General features: G+C 50.0%; 4 protein-coding genes across 4 annotated transcripts; all 4 read right to left on the bottom strand.

The window, feature by feature from the left end:
- Positions 1-219: 219 nt before the first annotated feature.
- LOC125961687 (dipeptidase 2-like) lies at positions 220-4,495 on the bottom strand. Its single transcript, XM_049700490.1, is given in 10 exon segments — positions 220-238; positions 1,561-1,757; positions 2,137-2,313; positions 2,434-2,503; positions 2,804-2,945; positions 3,170-3,299; positions 3,591-3,717; positions 4,039-4,119; positions 4,121-4,256; positions 4,369-4,495. Coding segments are annotated over 10 exon segments (1,206 nt in total).
- A 1,874-nt stretch (positions 4,496-6,369) lies between these two features.
- On the bottom strand, positions 6,370-7,815 carry LOC125961830 (DPEP2 neighbor protein-like). The gene is made up of 2 exons (XM_049700862.1): positions 7,749-7,815; positions 6,370-6,632 (listed from the first exon to the last, which is right to left on the bottom strand). The coding sequence occupies exons 1-2, from the start codon at positions 7,813-7,815 to the stop codon at positions 6,370-6,372; spliced, it is 330 nt and encodes a 109-aa protein (XP_049556819.1).
- A 1,111-nt stretch (positions 7,816-8,926) lies between these two features.
- Positions 8,927-10,593, bottom strand: LOC125961688 (DPEP2 neighbor protein-like). Its single transcript, XM_049700491.1, has 2 exons — positions 10,527-10,593; positions 8,927-9,402 (listed from the first exon to the last, which is right to left on the bottom strand). The coding sequence occupies exons 1-2, from the start codon at positions 10,591-10,593 to the stop codon at positions 8,927-8,929; spliced, it is 543 nt and encodes a 180-aa protein (XP_049556448.1).
- Positions 10,594-11,704: 1,111 nt separating this feature from the next.
- Positions 11,705-13,371, bottom strand: LOC125961689 (DPEP2 neighbor protein-like). Its single transcript, XM_049700492.1, has 2 exons — positions 13,305-13,371; positions 11,705-12,180 (listed from the first exon to the last, which is right to left on the bottom strand). The coding sequence occupies exons 1-2, from the start codon at positions 13,369-13,371 to the stop codon at positions 11,705-11,707; spliced, it is 543 nt and encodes a 180-aa protein (XP_049556449.1).
- Positions 13,372-19,313: the final 5,942 nt, after the last annotated feature.

Below are 19,313 nucleotides of genomic sequence, written 5' to 3' on the forward strand. Positions count from 1 at the left end.
AGAATAAAGTGTATCACTTCTGAGCTGAGGTCATTAGGAGCCAATGTCCCTCTGGTCTGGTCCTCTGCTATTGTGACATCGGAGGTCACATAGTCCAGATGATGTGGCTGCAAGATGGATCAGGACCATGTGATCTGTAAGGGCTTTACTTAGTAGAGAAATAACTTACTAGTATTTTCCACTGAGATTCCTGTGTTAAATAGATCTCCCTGTGAGAGCTCAGAGAGCATAGCGAAGACTGAAATGACAAAGACAGAGGGAGAGATGTTGGCAACATATGGAAGGTGCCTGGCAGATAATATATTTAATGGTAAACAAAGCTGCTGGAGTAACAGAGAGAGTATATAAGAGATGAGAAGAAAACCAACTGTATGTAGTATCTAGCGCTAAGGAGTGAGGAGAGAAACAACTGAAAAAAAAATAAAAAGAATGATCAGAAAGAAGCTAGGTGGTATGTCAACAGAAATCATAAGATTGCTATAAAACATAAAGGAAGGTAGTTTTAAAAGAAGCACCATTTAAAGGAGTCAGTTGTTTCCCAAAGGGAAAATCCTATAGGAACTGAAAATAAACCATGTGATTTGATGACTAAACTTTTATGAAAAAAATGGAACCATTTCAGGAAAGTCATGGGAGAAGACGCTGTGTTACAGTGGGGAGAGTAATCAATACATTGTGAGGAAAGGTGCCTTCATTTCCAAGAAATGCCAGTTAAGAAGTGAAGAGAGCATTTAAAGGGAAGGGATAATGTAAGAAAATTTTTTTAAAAATTAATTAAGGAAACTTGAATAATTCCTAGACAAAGAGGAAGGTATTAGTGAGAGATGAAAATCAGAGAAAGCTATCTTAAGATGTTGTTATGGACTGAATTGTGTCCCCACAAAAAATATATGTTGAAGCCCCTCTCAATTTTACTGTAGAAGATAGGAGATAGGTCCTTTAGGGAGGTAACTGAAGTTAAATGAAGTCATAAGGGTGGGGTAATAATCTGACAGGGACTGATGGTGTCCTTATAAGAAGAGGAATAGATTCCAGAGATCTCTCTCCCTCTGCTCATAGAGGAAAGGCCGTGTGAGGACACCGCAAGAAGACAGCCATCAGCAAGCCAGGAAGATTGTTCTCACCACAAACCAATTCTTATGGTATTCAATACCTTAACCTTGGACTTCCACCCTCTAGAACTGTGAGAAAATAAATTTCTTCTGTTTAAGTCATTCAGTCGATAGTGTTTCGCTATAACAGCCCAACCAGACTAATACAGACCTTCATGTACACTGCAGTATACAGAAGCTAAACAGTGATTGTGAGCCAGAGATTACATCTTGAACAGAAGTGTAATGATGCTTGTGGTACTCACAACTTCACGAATTTTGTCAGAAAGATGTGAAAAAAAGTCAAACAGTTCTGATAGTGGATATTTTCTTTCTGTTTCTGACATAAAGCAGTGTCTGACAGCCTCCCTGATACCCATCGGTATCGCAGTTTTGATTCTGTGGCTCCAGTTCTACATGGCACCAAGGTGCTGTGTACTGTCCATTATTGGGTTTTTGGGAGATGTACCTATTGCCAACAAGTGGGTCAAACCACTGGGGCTCTTCTGAAGTCCTCCCTAAATTTAGACCCAGCTTCAGCTCCAAATCAGAGTTTTCAGAGAGCACAGGGTGAGGCTCACTTGCCACAGTAGACACGTTGGCTAACGGGTTGCACTGCAGCACCCGCACGGACAAAGACAGCATCACGATGCCACCATTCTTCTTCTGCAGGGGCGAACCGGTGGACCGTCAGCTTGGCCCCCAGCACAGTCACCTGCCTGTTCACTCTCTTGGCCCCTGTGAGGAAGGTGTTCAGCCCCGGCTTTGAGGTCAGAGTCGTCTCCTCTCTGGGTTCGTGTGAATGGAGGAGCCGCAGCCCTGGTCTGGGTGGTGTCTTGGCCCTGGGTTTCCGGGTTTGGAGGCGTATCTTACCACCTAGACCCCCACCTAGGGCTCAAGGGTTCAGGGGCTGTGTACCGTGGGTTTTGGGGGCAGAAGATATTTAACCTGGCGTTTGAGGAAATTGAGGGAGAAGAGACTCAGGTTCAAGGGCTCCTGGTTTGAATTTCTCGCTCTAGGTTTGAGGGCCAGGGCAGTCTCTCACCAGAAGCTGCCGGATATCATCAGGAACATTCCGAGTGTTCTTGCACATACCCTGGGCAGCTGAGTTGGAGAAGATGACAGGTGCCTGTGACACTTCTAGGGCTCGCCGTGCCACAGCATCCGAGACATGGGACAAGTCCACCATCATGCCCAGGCGGTTCATTTCTGCCACCACCTTCTGCAGGGACAGGATGGGGAGAGGGCATCAGGGCTGCATTTACCTTGTGTGCATTTATCTGTAGGGAACAGGCGGGGCTGTACATTCATGTGGGGCAGGGTATGAAACCCGGGTCCTTACCTCGCCAAAGCATGTCAGCCGACTGACATTGCTGGAGAAGGGGTGGATACCCTTTGCTGAGTTCTGCGTCCTGCAGGATGCCCAGGAGGCAGTCTGACTGGTGGCTGTGACTTGGCTACAAGAGCCTAGAAAGAGGTTCTGTCGAACTGTCTACACCTGCAACTACCTGGTGCAAGAGGAGGGACCCAAACTGGGCTGTGCCTGGCAGTAGCAGGGCCCTTCTGGGGATTCAGTCTTCTTCTGCAAACCTCCATTCCCCTCCCCACCCAGGTTCAGGGCCGGATCCCAGGGGTAAACTTGCTTTGGGCCCCAGCGTGATCTTGGGCAGATCCCTGCCTCACTGGGCCCTCACCATCTGCACTGTGTTTACCAGGGCACGTTGCAGGTGTGGGTGAGTGTCACGTAGTGCACACCCAGCGCATAGAAGGTACGCAAGATGGAGAGGCTACTGTCCAGTGAGTGGCCGTCCTCCACACCAATGAGGCAAGCCCACTTCCGGCTATTGTTGAGAGCTGAGGGCAGGTAGGTCAGATGATCATTTTCAGAGGCAGGGGAAGCTTACTGAAGTCCCTAACACCTACCACCACCAGTCTGTTTACCTTTTTTTGTTTGTTTTTTTGGCCGTGCCGCGCAGCATGAGGGCTCTAAGTTCCCCCACAAGGGATCAAACCCGAGCCCCCTGCAGTGGAAGCGTGGAGTCTTAACCTCTGGATTACCAGGGAAGTCCCCCTTCTACCTTTAACTGAGGTCACAAGCTCCAGCTCAGAATAGGAAGCACACATGAGGCGGATGAGGTGAATTTGCTCCAGGGTGAGGCGCACAGCATCCCGTTCGTGGGTCTGGCATGGGACGTAGGCTGACCAGAACTGAGGGAAGGCCAGGGCTTAGTTTGGGCTTTGGAACTCCTTGGGGCTCAGCTGGCACAGCACTCACTGTGCCCAGAAGTCACATGTAATGCGTTGCTTTCTCTGTGGTACTTGGATGCCCGTCAGGCTGGCTCACTGTGACCCCTATAGCCCCCAGCATCCATGGCATGGCACTTTCTAGGTCACTGTGGTAACTTAGTTCCAATGTGACTAACCTGTGGTCTCTGAGGCCCCCAAAGGGCCCCACATTCCCCAGCAGCCATGGTGGCACCTTGTGTGTCCCTTTGGTACCTGGGCACCTCTGAGACCATCGTTCAGCCTGTCCAAGCTGGTCTGACCATGGCTGAAATTGCGCAGATTAACATCCTGTAGCCCACTGTGGTAAAACTGCCTCAGGACCAGGGGCATCTCGTTGTGGCTGGAGGGAGGTCAAGGCAAATGGGTGGGCTCCTTAGGTCTTGAGATCAGGCAGGACACATTGCCAGGCCTGGGCCAGCCTGGGTGTCCCCACCTCACACTGTCACACAGACTATGGAGCAGCTGCGGCCTGGGCTGAGGGGTTCCCACCAGGGAGGGGATGACAGAGAAGGGGAAGGGCATCTGTAGATGATGGACAGGACATCCAGCGGTGGTGTGAGGGAGCCTCCCCACTAGCTCTGCATGCTCCGGACCTCCTCCTCTGCCCAGGGCCAGGCTAGGCCCCCACCGGCCCCCAGCAGCCCGCACACACTGCAGCCACCCCTCCACAAGCGGGAAGTCCCGCATCAGGGCCCTCGTGCGCTCCCGCGGACTTGGGGTGCTGGAGGTGCCCGGTGTGGTCTGCACGGGTTACCAGCCGCAGCAGCAGACCCAGCAGGAGCAGCAGACACAGCAGAGGCCGCTGACTGAGTGCGCGGGGACCTTCGAGGTCCCCGGGCCGCAAGCTGCGCAGGGCCAGGCAGGCGGGCAGAGGCGGGTCTGAGAGGGGCGGGCGATGGGGTTCTGCCCGTGGACTCAGGCCACCCAGCGGCGCGGCCTCGCGAGGGGGGCGGGGTGAAGGAGGGGATACAGCGTCACAGGACCCTGCGACCCGTGTGCGGAGAGCCGCGATCCGCGAAGCCCGGCAGCCACAGGGAGGCACTGCCCTCCCGCCGCCTGCTCAGAGGCAGCTCCCGCGGGCTAACCTGGCCTCTGCTGAGAGCCCACTCGCCTCCCATCGCGGGTTCCCTCCGCCCCCGCCCCTCTTCCCACTCCCACTGCTCCGAGGGGGCGCCCTAGGTTGCTCTCCCCACCTCTAACCTTCCTGTCCAAGCTGGGGCCACCTTCAGCCTGAGGCCTCCCGGGAGCACACCTCGTCCCCATCTGCCTGCAGCCGGCCCCGCCCACCCCGAGGGCTGCGTGCGAGTGTCTCTGTGGCCACAAGTGCTCTGGGCTCCCGGTTTCCCGGTACTGGGCCATGGGGGCTGGTGTGGGGGAAGAGATAGTTTCTGGAAATGGGGGGGGGGTAACGTTGTGAGCTCTGGATTCAGGAAGGGGCCCTCTGCCCCCGACCTTCTCTCTCCACCTACTTGACTCCCCAACCTGCATGACCATTCTCTGGGCACTTCAACCAGCACCTGGGAACTATCAGGAACCCCCCCCCACTTCTGTCACCCAGCCTCAGGAAAGAGCGCCCTCAGGAGTCACTACACCTCCCCAGGGCCTGAATAGAGGGACTTCTGGGATGTGAACTGAACAACCTTCTGGGGAGAGTCAGCGACCCTTTTACTCAACAGAGCAGGAAGTCAGCAGGCTATTTGAGTGGAAGGAAATGAAGTCGTTTCCATGGCAGCAGAGCCCCCACCGCAGCAACCTTCCTCCCAGAGCTGCTGGCTGACCTTCTGGCCAGGATCCCTTCTACCTCAGCGTGGAAGGCCCGGCCTCGTGGAGAAGTATAGGTTCTGAGGAAGACCTGGCACCTGGGTTCTGCTGCTACACTTGCCTTATCTCGTGGCCCTTTTGGCTCTAGCTTTCCCAGAAACCTCAAGGGCTAAGTGCCTGCGCTTGCTCAGAGGCCGCACGCCATTCCCCATTTCCAGCCTCAGGCCCTCCCCCAGCTGCCTCCTCTAGGGACCCCCTCCCACCAGCGCGCGCGCGCACACACACACACACACACACACACACACACACACACACACACACACTGGGGATGTGCCTTCTCACAGAAGCTCAACCACTGAGATGCTTTAGGGGCTGCGCCCAAAATCCTTCATCCCCAGCCTCTCAAGTTTTTCCTCTGATCCCTGGCACCCCCTGGAGCTGTTCCACCTTTGGAACCTTTCCCGCATGGCAGGAGTGCCTAGCGCAGGGGTAGTGACCTAAGTCTGAGCACTGGCGACCCTAAAAATCTGTTACACAAAAACATTTTATTGAGCATTAAGGGACCCCACTGGAGACAGAAAGGGCTGGCAATAAGGGAGCATGTGAACCTCGGGGCAGGGTGCGTGCTGCTTGATTCTCCATCCTGTTCTTGTTTCAGGGAGCAGGTCTTCCTGGGTCTCTCTATCCTGCCTCCTGACACCCCAGGCAGGAGGCTCTTTGGGAAGCCACAGATTGCTGCTTTCCGTTTCAAAAATCCCAGCTCCCCCCTGGTTTGTGGTGGTGGCCGCTGACAAAGGCTCAGGGCAGGAGCACATGTGGTAGACTGCTAAGGCTTCTCTGCACCCTGTCTCTGCTCCTGCATCCTCCTTGGCTCGAAGAGTGTAGACTTTTCTTTCTTCAGCTCACAAAGGGGCCCCTGAGGACTGAGCAGAGGAACGGCAGGTTTTCTTCCAGGCCAGCTTTAGCCCTCGGATGTTCAGGGCAGACTCTCAAAACAAACCTCAGTTTCTGAGGCTCCTGGCTTATGGACATTTAGTGTAGAAGGAGGCTCCTGGCTGGGGAAGGCACAGACAAAATGACACAGGTTCTAATCTGTGGCAGTGGGCAGTTGTGGGGGGGGGCAGGGTCACTGCAGGAAGAGACATTCGCTGGCTTAGGCAGTTAAACCGTCGCACTCTCTTCAGGATGGCTCACCTGCAAGATTCTGAGGGGTCCGCCTCCTGGCACCAAGCTACAATCGCCGGACTGTGGGTCTGGAGAAACGCAGGTCGCAATCCGACCTTTTTGGAGCGTGCTTTCCCTTGGGAGCACGTCTGGCAACTGGCTTCTCTGCTTCCACATTTGCTGGCGTGGCCAGAGGTACATCTCCGTAGACCCGGTAACCACCAACCAGGCAGTATGTCTCCACATGCCGGCCCAACTGCTTTTCTCCACACCCTCGATAGAGGACATGGTAGAGACCAGGTGTAGGAGGAGAACCGGGAGCAACTGCTGCTGCAAAGAAAATCAGAACTGATCAGTCACTTCTGCTGTGCACAGTCTCCTGCCAGAACTTCCCTCTCTAAGGTCTCTCCCAGTTTCTAGCTGAAGACGTTTAATCTACTTGACGTCCAAAACACAGCCATGGCCCATCACCTCTATGAGTCCTTAAGGAGGGACACAGGCTGCAAAAGAGCCTACGGCTTCAGCAGATGAGGAAGTCTCTTCATCGTTTCCAGGGAAAACAGTAGAACCCGAAAGTAATTGCAATCATGATCCTCTCCATCTCTCCCTTCCACAACAGAGAAAACCTTTCTTGCAGTCTGTCACTTCTGAGGCTTTCATGGAAATGTCTTTCAAGTTTTGAAAAAAATAATCCAATATATATTGGTTAAGAACCCAGCCCACCTTGGCAACCCCTCTTGGGTCCAATTTATACTGCCTGTTTCAACCACACTGAACTCTAGCCCTCTGATACTTTTATGTAGATTAGAACAAGGCCAAATCCTGAGGCAGAGTGAGCAGGAGACTCAGAACCGGGTTCTGGGTCCCAGCTCTAGGCTCACATCAACCCAGCCTCCTGGGACACCATCTCCTCAGCCCTCCAGTCTCATTAGTACTGCATCAACCCCTCTTCGTTCTTTTGGTCTTCCCATCAATATGGCACCACCCTCTCCCCTAGTACTCAGCAACTCAGGATGGGATGTGTCTGAGGGGACCGATAGAGACGCCTACATGACAGCACAGATGTGCCTGCGTTGGCAGGTGCGGTTCAAGAGTGGCCCTCTTCCTCAAACTGCTCCTTTTACCATTTGCCAACAAAAATGCACTTGTCTTTTGCTAAGAGGCCAATAAGTAAAGGGTCTGAACGGAAGCATCCTCTAGCCCACATGGGAAGGCTACAATTATAAAAATCAGAGACTTCCTGCACACTTGTCCTGGGATGACCTTTCACTTCTCCTCAGCAGTGAGCACTGTGGGTCTCTGAAGGTGTCCCTGGTCACTGGTATTACTTAGAGCTGGGAAAGTGCTTAGGTGTATGTGGTGGGCAAACCCCACAGGAAAATGTGGCAGCCAGGGCAGGTTGTGTGTACACCATGCCTCTTGTACAGGTGGCCGGACTCGGTGTACCTGTTGCACTGCCCTCCCAGGGAACAGAGGACAGGTTTGAGTAAATATAGAAGATATGGTCAGACATTCTCTCTCAGACAACCAAAGAGATTTGTATCTGGTGGAGAACTTTCTCCAAGGAAAGAAGTTCCCTCCAGGGTAGGGAAGTTTCTCTGAGGGCAGCAAGTTTGCATAGTTACCCTGCCAAGGTAACTGTGAGAAGGCCTGTGAGGGCATCACTACCCAGTGAGGTCATATGAGGAAACTGTGTCTTGAGGGGCAGGCTTCAGGAGGAGGGGCAGTCTTGTAGAGGAGAGAAGGGTGGAGGCAGAGGTACTCTGCCGGGCCCCTCACACCTGGGCCCTCCCACCCATGCCCTAGTCTAGTAGACAGCCCACGTCGGGAATGCCGGTGGGCTGGCCCAGCCCCAAGGGCCCCAGGAGGGCAAGAGAGACCCACATTCTGAGATTTGCTTGAGACGCAAGATTAACGTAAGAGACAGCTTGCTTGTATGGCACTGACCCTAAGAGGCAGAGCTTTGTGTGGACTGGCGAATCAGGGAAGGCTCCATGGCAGTGGGCCCGAAGGACATGTGAGATTTGGACCCACGGGGAAGAGACGGAAGATATTCCAGTTTGGAAGAATAAAAGCAAAGACACACTTCTCGACCTTGTCCTGCCCCAAATATTAATTCATAGCACCCTCACATTTTTACAACTGAGGACTTAAAAAAACCAAGAGGTTAAGGGGCCTACCCAGTGTTACACGGGTATTGGAGAGGTGTTCTGCTCAATGGTTATGTTCATGTCGGGGCTCCCGATATACAGTTGATAGGAATGTGATGACAAGCTCATGCCATTTCAAACATTTCCAAGTGACAATGACAGAGCTGTTAAAGGTGCAAAACTTGGTTGCTGAATGACCACACAGAGAGGGAACGGTGGGCCCATTTTAACATGAAATGGAAAACAAATTCATGAAAAAAGCGACATAGTACAGGATGACAACGTCATCATTCCACTGCCCTCTCCCCTAGACGTAAAAATCATTAGAATCCTCTCTCCCTGCACCATGAAAGGATGAGATGAACGCTCAGCTCAGGCCCCTTTGAAAAACATGGTCAACAGTGCGAAGAGGTGTTACTGAGACGATTTGGTCCGACTCAGAGAAGGAAAGAGACAACTCTGCCCTTAGCCTGATCAGACCCACAGGAAGGAACCACCTTTGGGGCAGCCTTTCATAGGGTGGCAATGAGAGAGAACCTTCTTTAGGAGGGGACTCCCTGTTGCCGACCTTGAAAAAGCAAAGATGGGACACTCGTTCACTGGGGTTGTTGCAGAGGGGATGTGACCAGAGGTTGGGCCACCGTGCTTTAGAATCAAAGCACCTTGTATTCCTGAGCTGCTTGAATGCTGCAATCGCTGGGTTTTGGTTCTGGAGCAACCCAGGTCTTTGTCCAACTTTTCCGGATTGTGCTTTCTCTTGGGACAACGTCTGGAGACTGGCGTCTCTGCTTCCACCTTTGCTGGCTTGGCCAAAGGAACATCCCCATAGGCCCCGTAGCCACCAACTAGGCAGTATGTCTCCTCATGCCGGCCCAACTGCGTTTTTCCACACCCTCGGTAGAGGACATGGTAGTGACCAGGTGTAGGAGGAGAAACGGGAGCAACTGCTGCTGCAAAGAAAATCAGAACTGATCAGTCACATCTGCTGTGCACAGTCTCCTGCCAGAATGGACCTCTGCCATTTTTCTCTGTTTCTAGCTGAAGACGTTTAATCTACTTAACGTGCAAAACACAGCCTTGGCTCATCACCTGTATGAGTCCCTAGAGCAGGGACACTGGCTGCAAAAGCAATCCCTAGAGCCTAGGGCTGTAGCAGATGAGCAAGTCTCTTCACCGTTTCCAGGGAAAATAGTAGAACCTGAAAGTAATTGCAATCATGATCCTCTCCATCTCTCCCTTCCACAACAGAGAAAACCTTTCTTGCAGTCTGTCACTTCTGAGGCTTTCATGGAAATGTCTTTCAAGTTTTGAAAAAAATAATCCAATATATATTGGTTAAGAACCCAGCCCACCTTGGCAACCCCTCTTGGGTCCAATTTATACTGCCTGTTTCAACCACACTGAACTCTAGCCCTCTGATACTTTTATGTAGATTAGAACAAGGCCAAATCCTGAGGCAGAGTGAGCAGGAGACTCAGAACCGGGTTCTGGTCCCAGCTCTAGGCTCACATCAACCCAGCCTCCTGGGACACCATCTCCTCAGCCCTCCAGTCTCATTAGTACTGCATCAACCCCTCTTCGTTCTTTTGGTCTTCCCATCAATATGGCACCACCCTCTCCCCTAGTACTCAGCAACTCAGGATGGGATGTGTCTGAGGGGACCGATAGAGACGCCTACATGACAGCACAGATGTGCCTGCGTTGGCAGGTGCGGTTCAAGAGTGGCCCTCTTCCTCAAACTGCTCCTTTTACCATTTGCCAACAAAAATGCACTTGTCTTTTGCTAAGAGGCCAATAAGTAAAGGGTCTGAATGGAAGCATCCTCTAGCCCACATGGGAAGGCTACAATTATAAAAATCAGAGACTTCCTGCACACTTGTCCTGGGATGACCTTTCACTTCTCCTCAGCAGTGAGCACTGTGGGTCTCTGAAGGTGTCCCTGGTCACTGGTATTACTTAGAGCTGGGAAAGTGCTTAGGTGTATGTGGTGGGCAAACCCCACAGGAAAATGTGGCAGCCAGGGCAGGTTGTGTGTACACCATGCCTCTTGTACAGGTGGCCGGACTCGGTGTACCTGTTGCACTGCCCTCCCAGGGAACAGAGGACAGGTTTGAGTAAATATAGAAGATATGGTCAGACATTCTCTCTCAGACAACCAAAGAGATTTGTATCTGGTGGAGAACTTTCTCCAAGGAAAGAAGTTCCCTCCAGGGTAGGGAAGTTTCTCTGAGGGCAGCAAGTTTGCATAGTTACCCTGCCAAGGTAACTGTGAGAAGGCCTGTGAGGGCATCACTACCCAGTGAGGTCATATGAGGAAACTGTGTCTTGAGGGGCAGGCTTCAGGAGGAGGGGCAGTCTTGTAGAGGAGAGAAGGGTGGAGGCAGAGGTACTCTGCCGGGCCCCTCACACCTGGGCCCTCCCACCCATGCCCTAGTCTAGTAGACAGCCCACGTCGGGAATGCCGGTGGGCTGGCCCAGCCCCAAGGGCCCCAGGAGGGCAAGAGAGACCCACATTCTGAGATTTGCTTGAGACGCAAGATTAACGTAAGAGACAGCTTGCTTGTATGGCACTGACCCTAAGAGGCAGAGCTTTGTGTGGACTGGCGAATCAGGGAAGGCTCCATGGCAGTGGGCCCGAAGGACATGTGAGATTTGGACCCACGGGGAAGAGACGGAAGATATTCCAGTTTGGAAGAATAAAAGCAAAGACACACTTCTCGACCTTGTCCTGCCCCAAATATTAATTCATAGCACCCTCACATTTTTACAACTGAGGACTTAAAAAAACCAAGAGGTTAAGGGGCCTACCCAGTGTTACACGGGTATTGGAGAGGTGTTCTGCTCAATGGTTATGTTCATGTCGGGGCTCCCGATATACAGTTGATAGGAATGTGATGACAAGCTCATGCCATTTCAAACATTTCCAAGTGACAATGACAGAGCTGTTAAAGGTGCAAAACTTGGTTGCTGAATGACCACACAGAGAGGGAACGGTGGGCCCATTTTAACATGAAATGGAAAACAAATTCATGAAAAAAGCGACATAGTACAGGATGACAACGTCATCATTCCACTGCCCTCTCCCCTAGACGTAAAAATCATTAGAATCCTCTCTCCCTGCACCATGAAAGGATGAGATGAACGCTCAGCTCAGGCCCCTTTGAAAAACATGGTCAACAGTGCGAAGAGGTGTTACTGAGACGATTTGGTCCGACTCAGAGAAGGAAAGAGACAACTCTGCCCTTAGCCTGATCAGACCCACAGGAAGGAACCACCTTTGGGGCAGCCTTTCATAGGGTGGCAATGAGAGAGAACCTTCTTTAGGAGGGGACTCCCTGTTGCCGACCTTGAAAAAGCAAAGATGGGACACTCGTTCACTGGGGTTGTTGCAGAGGGGATGTGACCAGAGGTTGGGCCACCCTGCTTTAGAATCAAAGCACCTTGTATTCCTGAGCTGCTTGAATGCTGCAATCGCTGGGTTTTGGTTCTGGAGCAACCCAGGTCTTTGTCCGACTTTTCCGGATTGTGCTTTCTCTTGGGACAACGTCTGGAGACTGGCGTCTCTGCTTCCACCTTTGCTGGCTTGGCCAAAGGAACATCCCCATAGGCCCCGTAGCCACCAACTAGGCAGTATGTCTCCTCATGCCGGCCCAACTGCGTTTTTCCACACCCTCGGTAGAGGACATGGTAGTGACCAGGTGTAGGAGGAGAAACGGGAGCAACTGCTGCTGCAAAGAAAATCAGAACTGATCAGTCACATCTGCTGTGCACAGTCTCCTGCCAGAATGGACCTCTGCCATTTTTCTCTGTTTCTAGCTGAAGACGTTTAATCTACTTAACATGCAAAACACAGCCTTGGCTCATCACCTGTATGAGTCCCTAGAGAAGGGACACTGGCTGCAAAAGCAATCCCTAGAGCCTAGGGCTGTAGCAGATGAGCAAGTCTCTTCACCGTTTCCAGGGAAAATAGTAGAACCTGAAAGTAATTGCAATCATGATCCTCTCCATCTCTCCCTTCCACAACAGAGAAAACCTTTCTTGCAGTCTGTCACTTCTGAGGCTTTCATGGAAATGTCTTTCAAGTTTTGAAAAAAATAATCCAATATATATTGGTTAAGAACCCAGCCCACCTTGGCAACCCCTCTTGGGTCCAATTTATACTGCCTGTTTCAACCACACTGAACTCTAGCCCTCTGATACTTTTATGTAGATTAGAACAAGGCCAAATCCTGAGGCAGAGTGAGCAGGAGACTCAGAACCGGGTTCTGGTCCCAGCTCTAGGCTCACATCAACCCAGCCTCCTGGGACACCATCTCCTCAGCCCTCCAGTCTCATTAGTACTGCATCAACCCCTCTTCGTTCTTTTGGTCTTCCCATCAATATGGCACCACCCTCTCCCCTAGTACTCAGCAACTCAGGATGGGATGTGTCTGAGGGGACCGATAGAGACGCCTACATGACAGCACAGATGTGCCTGCGTTGGCAGGTGCGGTTCAAGAGTGGCCCTCTTCCTCAAACTGCTCCTTTTACCATTTGCCAACAAAAATGCACTTGTCTTTTGCTAAGAGGCCAATAAGTAAAGGGTCTGAATGGAAGCATCCTCTAGCCCACATGGGAAGGCTACAATTATAAAAATCAGAGACTTCCTGCACACTTGTCCTGGGATGACCTTTCACTTCTCCTCAGCAGTGAGCACTGTGGGTCTCTGAAGGTGTCCCTGGTCACTGGTATTACTTAGAGCTGGGAAAGTGCTTAGGTGTATGTGGTGGGCAAACCCCACAGGAAAATGTGGCAGCCAGGGCAGGTTGTGTGTACACCATGCCTCTTGTACAGATGGCCGGACTCGGTGTACCTGTTGCACTGCCCTCCCAGGGAACAGAGGACAGGTTTGAGTAAATATAGAAGATATGGTCAGACATTCTCTCTCAGACAACCAAAGAGATTTGTATCTGGTGGAGAACTTTCTCCAAGGAAAGAAGTTCCCTCCAGGGTAGGGAAGTTTCTCTGAGGGCAGCAAGTTTGCATAGTTACCCTGCCAAGGTAACTGTGAGAAGGCCTGTGAGGGCATCACTACCCAGTGAGGTCATATGAGGAAACTGTGTCTTGAGGGGCAGGCTTCAGGAGGAGGGGCAGTCTTGTAGAGGAGAGAAGGGTGGAGGCAGAGGTACTCTGCCGGGCCCCTCACACCTGGGCCCTCCCACCCATGCCCTAGTCTAGTAGACAGCCCACGTCGGGAATGCCGGTGGGCTGGCCCAGCCCCAAGGGCCCCAGGAGGGCAAGAGAGACCCACATTCTGAGATTTGCTTGAGACGCAAGATTAACGTAAGAGAGAGCTTGCTTGTATGGCACTGACCCTAAGAGGCAGAGCTTTGTGTGGACTGGCGAATCAGGGAAGGCTCCATGGCAGTGGGCCCGAAGGACATGTGAGATTTGGACCCACGGGGAAGAGACGGAAGATATTCCAGTTTGGAAGAATAAAAGCAAAGACACACTTCTCGACCTTGTCCTGCCCCAAATATTAATTCATAGCACCCTCACATTTTTACAACTGAGGACTTAAAAAAACCAAGAGGTTAAGGGGCCTACCCAGTGTTACACGGGTATTGGAGAGGTGTTCTGCTCAATGGTTATGTTCATGTCGGGGCTCCCGATATACAGTTGATAGGAATGTGATGACAAGCTCATGCCATTTCAAACATTTCCAAGTGACAATGACAGAGCTGTTAAAGGTGCAAAACTTGGTTGCTGAATGACCACACAGAGAGGGAACGGTGGGCCCATTTTAACATGAAATGGAAAACAAATTCATGAAAAAAGCGACATAGTACAGGATGACAACGTCATCATTCCACTGCCCTCTCCCCTAGACGTAAAAATCATTAGAATCCTCTCTCCCTGCACCATGAAAGGATGAGATGAACGCTCAGCTCAGGCCCCTTTGAAAAACATGGTCAACAGTGCGAAGAGGTGTTACTGAGACGATTTGGTCCGACTCAGAGAAGGAAAGAGACAACTCTGCCCTTAGCCTGATCAGACCCACAGGAAGGAACCACCTTTGGGGCAGCCTTTCATAGGGTGGCAATGAGAGAGAACCTTCTTTAGGAGGGGACTCCCTGTTGCCGACCTTGAAAAAGCAAAGATGGGACACTCGTTCACTGGGGTTGTTGCAGAGGGGATGTGACCAGAGGTTGGGCCACCCTGCTTTAGAATCAAAGCACCTTGTATTCCTGAGCTGCTTGAATGCTGCAATCGCTGGGTTTTGGTTCTGGAGCAACCCAGGTCTTTGTCCGACTTTTCCGGATTGTGCTTTCTCTTGGGACAACGTCTGGAGACTGGCGTCTCTGCTTCCACCTTTGCTGGCTTGGCCAAAGGAACATCCCCATAGGCCCCGTAGCCACCAACTAGGCAGTATGTCTCCTCATGCCGGCCCAACTGCGTTTTTCCACACCCTCGGTAGAGGACATGGTAGTGACCAGGTGTAGGAGGAGAAACGGGAGCAACTGCTGCTGCAAAGAAAATCAGAACTGATCAGTCACATCTGCTGTGCACAGTCTCCTGCCAGAATGGACCTCTGCCATTTTTCTCTGTTTCTAGCTGAAGACGTTTAATCTACTTAACGTGCAAAACACAGCCTTGGCTCATCACCTGTATGAGTCCCTAGAGAAGGGACACTGGCTGCAAAAGCAATCCCTAGAGCCTAGGGCTGTAGCAGATGAGCAAGTCTCTTCACCGTTGCCAGGGAAAACAGCTAAGTTGTAGGACACCCAGCTGGTGTTGGAGGACTGCTTGGCGTGGGGAACAATCCCACACAAATTGGGTGCAGAGCCTTATTGAGAAATAGAGTTATCATCTGTTGATTCATAAGGAGTGTCTAATTCTTTTTCATTCACAAACAAGCTGTGCCAGGACCTGGGAATAAAAAGTCTATTAAGGATTAGCCTCTGCATAAATTGTAGCAATATTTTTGTGGATATGTTGACTAAGGCAAAGGAAACAAAAGCAAAAATAAACAAATGGGGCCTACCTAAACTTAAAAGCTTTTGCACAGCAAAGGAAACCATCAACATAACAAAAAGACGACCTACTGCTTGGAGGTAAATATTTGCAAATAATATGACCCTTAAGGGGTTAATATCCAAAATATACTAAGAGTTCATACAACTCAACATCAAAAAACAAAAACAAAAACAACCTGATTAAAAAATGGACAGAAGAACTGAATAGACATTTTTCTAAAGAAGACATACAGATGGCTAACAGGCACATGAAAAGATGCTCAAAATCACTAATCATCAGAGAAATGCAAATCAAAATCACAATGAGGTATCACCTCCCACTTGTCAGAATAGCTATCATCAAAACGACCACAGATAACAAATATGAGTGAGGATGTGGAGAAAAGGGAATTCTTCTACACTGTTGGTGGGAATGTAAATTGGTGCAGCCACTGTGCAAAACAGTATGGTAGTTTCTCAAAAATCTAAAAATAGAACTGCCATATGACCTAGCAATTCCACTCCTGGTTGTATATCTGAAGAAAACAAAAACATTAATTCAAAATGACATATGCATCCCAACATTCATAGTGGCATTGTTTACAATAGCCAAGATATGGTGGTAACAACCTAAGTGTCCATCAACTGATGAATGGATAAAGAAGAGGTGGTATATATACACAATGGAATATTACTCAGCCATAAAGAAAATGAAATTCTGCCATTTGCAACAACATAGATGGACTTGGAGGGTATCTCACTTAGTGGAATAAGTTGGACAGAGAAAGATAAATACTGTAAGATATCACTTATGTGTGGAGTCTAAAAAATAAAACAGACTCACAGAGAACAAACTAGTGGTTACCAGTTGGGAGAGGGTTGGGGGGAGGCATAAGCTAGGGTAGAGGATTAAGAGGTACAAACTACTCTTTATAAAATAAATAAGCTACAGAATATATTATACAGCACAGGGAATATAGCCAATATTTTGCAGTAACTATAAATGGATTACAACCTTTAAAAATTGTGAATTACTATGTTGTACACCTGAAACTTATAAATCAACTATAAGTTAAAAACAGAAAAAAAAAAAAAGAATTAGCCTCTGCCCTCAGGGATCTTTCAGTCTAATTGGGAATCAGGTAAAGTAACACATCCAGTGTGGTAAAGGACTAAGATTCAGGTGTGCCTTGTGTCCTGTGGAAGCCCAGACTGAGGGGCCAGGGAACACTTCTTGAAGGGGTGCAACTTGAGAGATGAGGGAAAGTTTGCAAAGCAAAAAGCATGCAGGGCCTTTCACTCAAGCTGACAAATGCAGAAAGCTAGTATCTACCTAGGGAAGCCTGAGCTCTGGCGTCCTGAGTTTCCACCACTGTCCACCATTACGAACTCTGAGACCTGGCAGGCTTCGTACCTTTCTAAGCTCTGGCTTCTTTTCTGACCAATGGGGAATTGCTCCCAGAGCCAGGTGATCACGGGGCATCTTTTGGCCGCCGCTGCAAAGACCGCCCTGGGCAGCAGAGGCGCGTAGGAGCTCCCTTCTGGGAGGCGGTGGATGTTCGGTGGCGCTAAGCTGGTGTCCGGCTGGGCTAGGCGGAGGACGGGTCCGGATATAGCGCCCGCCAGTCTCCCAGGCAGAGAGCACTCCCATAAGGCCCCAGATGTGTGTCAAATCAGAGGCCTGACCTCAGGCCGAAGCTGCAGGACAAGCAGACGAGCCTCCCGACCACAAAGTCTGGGCGCCCAGCGGCTGCTCCGCACGGGGCCCTGGAGCAGGTGAGTCCCAGCGCCAGGCCCGGAAAAGCTGTTTCTCACGTCGCTACAGCCTTGTGGGTCTTGGGCATAAGAGCCCCTTGGTTTTCAAAGCTAGATGTTTTGGGGGCTCGCCTCTCAGGTGCAGGTCTTGGAAGTTGGGGTGCCTGGTGTGGGGTTCAGATCCTTTGCTCCTCGGAGACACTCTGGCTGTTGAGTTCCCTCCTGACTGGGGCGGGGGGGGGGGGGCGGGGGGAGGAGTAGGGGTGGCGTTTATGCCGAGACTGAGTCCCAGCCCTTCCCACGTGCTGCCTGTGGGCCTTCTCCTTGGCCCCATTTATAGAAGTTGCTCAGTTTTTAGTTTTTTTCAGAGGAAGTTGTTCTATTTGTATTTGTAGATTCAGTGTGTGTGTTGCCATCTTGAACCTGAGTTTTAAACAGAAGTACTTAATCATATATTTTTTAACAAAGTCTATAGTAAATCAATATTTCTGTCTTCCTCCTGAAGAAGATTAGTATTTTTAGAATGCTTTAACTTCGTTTAAATAGTCTTCCCATGGTCTGCTGTGAGAGGCTTTTCCATCTTCTGTGCCATTTTTATCTAGTATTTTAATTCCATTTTGTTTTTCAGTACAAAAAAGTTATCATTTATGTATTTTTTTAAAAAGTAGACTATGTTTTAGAGCCGTTTTAGGTTCATGGCAAAATTGAGTGGAAAGTATTGAGAGTTCTCATATACCCCTTGCCCCCATCCTCATTATTTTTATAGTCAGTTCTTACTCAAATTTACCAACGGGTGTTCTGATTTTTTGCGTCCCGTTGCTGCATGCATCCCATACCTCCCTTCTGAATTTATTTCCATTAATGTGATGTGAACCTTTATTATAATTTCTAGGAATGCAAAATAAATACATCTGTAGTTTTTCAGGGGTGAAGAACTTCTAGTTGTTGGTTCTGTGGGCTGAGTCATTAGAATTCCTGTTTTTTTTTTTCATAGTTTTGGTGAGTGAGGTCATCTACATGGATATTCTTTTGAGAGTACCATGCATGCCTGGGATGCGAGACCTCCCATGAGATGTTTTTTTCTGTTTGCCTCTGTCCACGCTCAGTAGTGTTCATGAGTCTCCCATCAGTTTTTGTTTTAAATAATTTTAGACTTAACAGAAGAGTTGCAAAGATAGTACAGGAAGCTCCCACATACTGTTCACCCAGCTTTTCCTATTACTGCAGCCCTTAGCAAGCCTACGATTGGCCTTCAGCAATTTGTTAAACATTTCTAGCTAAATTCTTCCTAATGGCTTATATGGTATCCAGAGGTGTTTGTCCCAGCCAGGCAAAGGCCTGGGTCCTGTTTCTTCCTGTGGATGCCTGTTTTTCCTCAGATTCTGGGTTGGTTATTGGCTCCGTGACCTCCGCTTTCTGATGAGTTCATGAAAAATTGTTAATTTGCCGTTTGTCTAGCTTGTTCCTTGTTGTAAGTGTGGGTGTGATGCTTTCCAATGCTATGTCTCCAAGTGGAACCAATTTTGGCGTTACTTTCTTCTTCTAATTTCTGTACTGCTCAGGTGGTGCAAATTTGGGACCTGCACTGGCGGCCAGCACAGCTTCAGTGCTGCTGGCACAGTTGGCTATCCGTGTGTTGCAATCCTGGGTTAGTAAGCCGAGATCCTTTGGTCTCTGCTTATGGACAGGTAGGTGGGTTTTATTTTGCTTTTTGTTTTTCTTTATTTTTGGTTCTACCTTTGTAGAAAATTGTGGTTACCAATGACTCCATGGGGATTTCCCTGAAGATAGAAATGACCTAAAAGAATACCTTTTCTTTATTTAGTGTTTTCTGTTTTCTAAGATACATGGGGGCTTCCCTGGTGGTGCAGTGGTTGAGAGTCCGCCTGCCGATGCAGGGGACACGGGTTGGTGCCCCGGTCCGGGAAGATCCCACATGCTGCGGAGCGGCTGGGCCCATGAGCCATGGCTGCTGAGCCTGCGTGTCCAGAGCCTGCGCTCCGCAATGGGAGAGGCCACAACAGTGAGAGGCCCGCGTACCGTAAAAAAAAAAAAAAAAGATACATGGACTGCCTATGCACCTCTGTGGCACTTTCCATATAATCTGATCT

This window comes from Orcinus orca, chromosome 17 (genome assembly GCF_937001465.1).
Source record: "Orcinus orca chromosome 17, mOrcOrc1.1, whole genome shotgun sequence".
NCBI classification, from domain to species: domain Eukaryota; kingdom Metazoa; phylum Chordata; class Mammalia; order Artiodactyla; family Delphinidae; genus Orcinus; species Orcinus orca.

Bases quoted from the DNA above. Each gene is read 5' to 3' on its own strand.
- LOC125961689 (XM_049700492.1), bottom strand. From the start codon at position 13,371: ATGTCTGACCATATCTTCTATATTTACTCAAACCTGTCCTCTGTTCCC. The intron at 12,181-13,304 runs GTACACCGAGTC...TTTTCTTTGCAG, and splicing joins CTGGGAGGGCAGTGCAACAG to CAGCAGTTGCTCCCGTTTCT.
- LOC125961688 (XM_049700491.1), bottom strand. From the start codon at position 10,593: ATGTCTGACCATATCTTCTATATTTACTCAAACCTGTCCTCTGTTCCC. The intron at 9,403-10,526 runs GTACACCGAGTC...TTTTCTTTGCAG, and splicing joins CTGGGAGGGCAGTGCAACAG to CAGCAGTTGCTCCCGTTTCT.
- LOC125961830 (XM_049700862.1), bottom strand. From the start codon at position 7,815: ATGTCTGACCATATCTTCTATATTTACTCAAACCTGTCCTCTGTTCCC. The intron at 6,633-7,748 runs GTACACCGAGTC...TTTTCTTTGCAG, and splicing joins CTGGGAGGGCAGTGCAACAG to CAGCAGTTGCTCCCGGTTCT.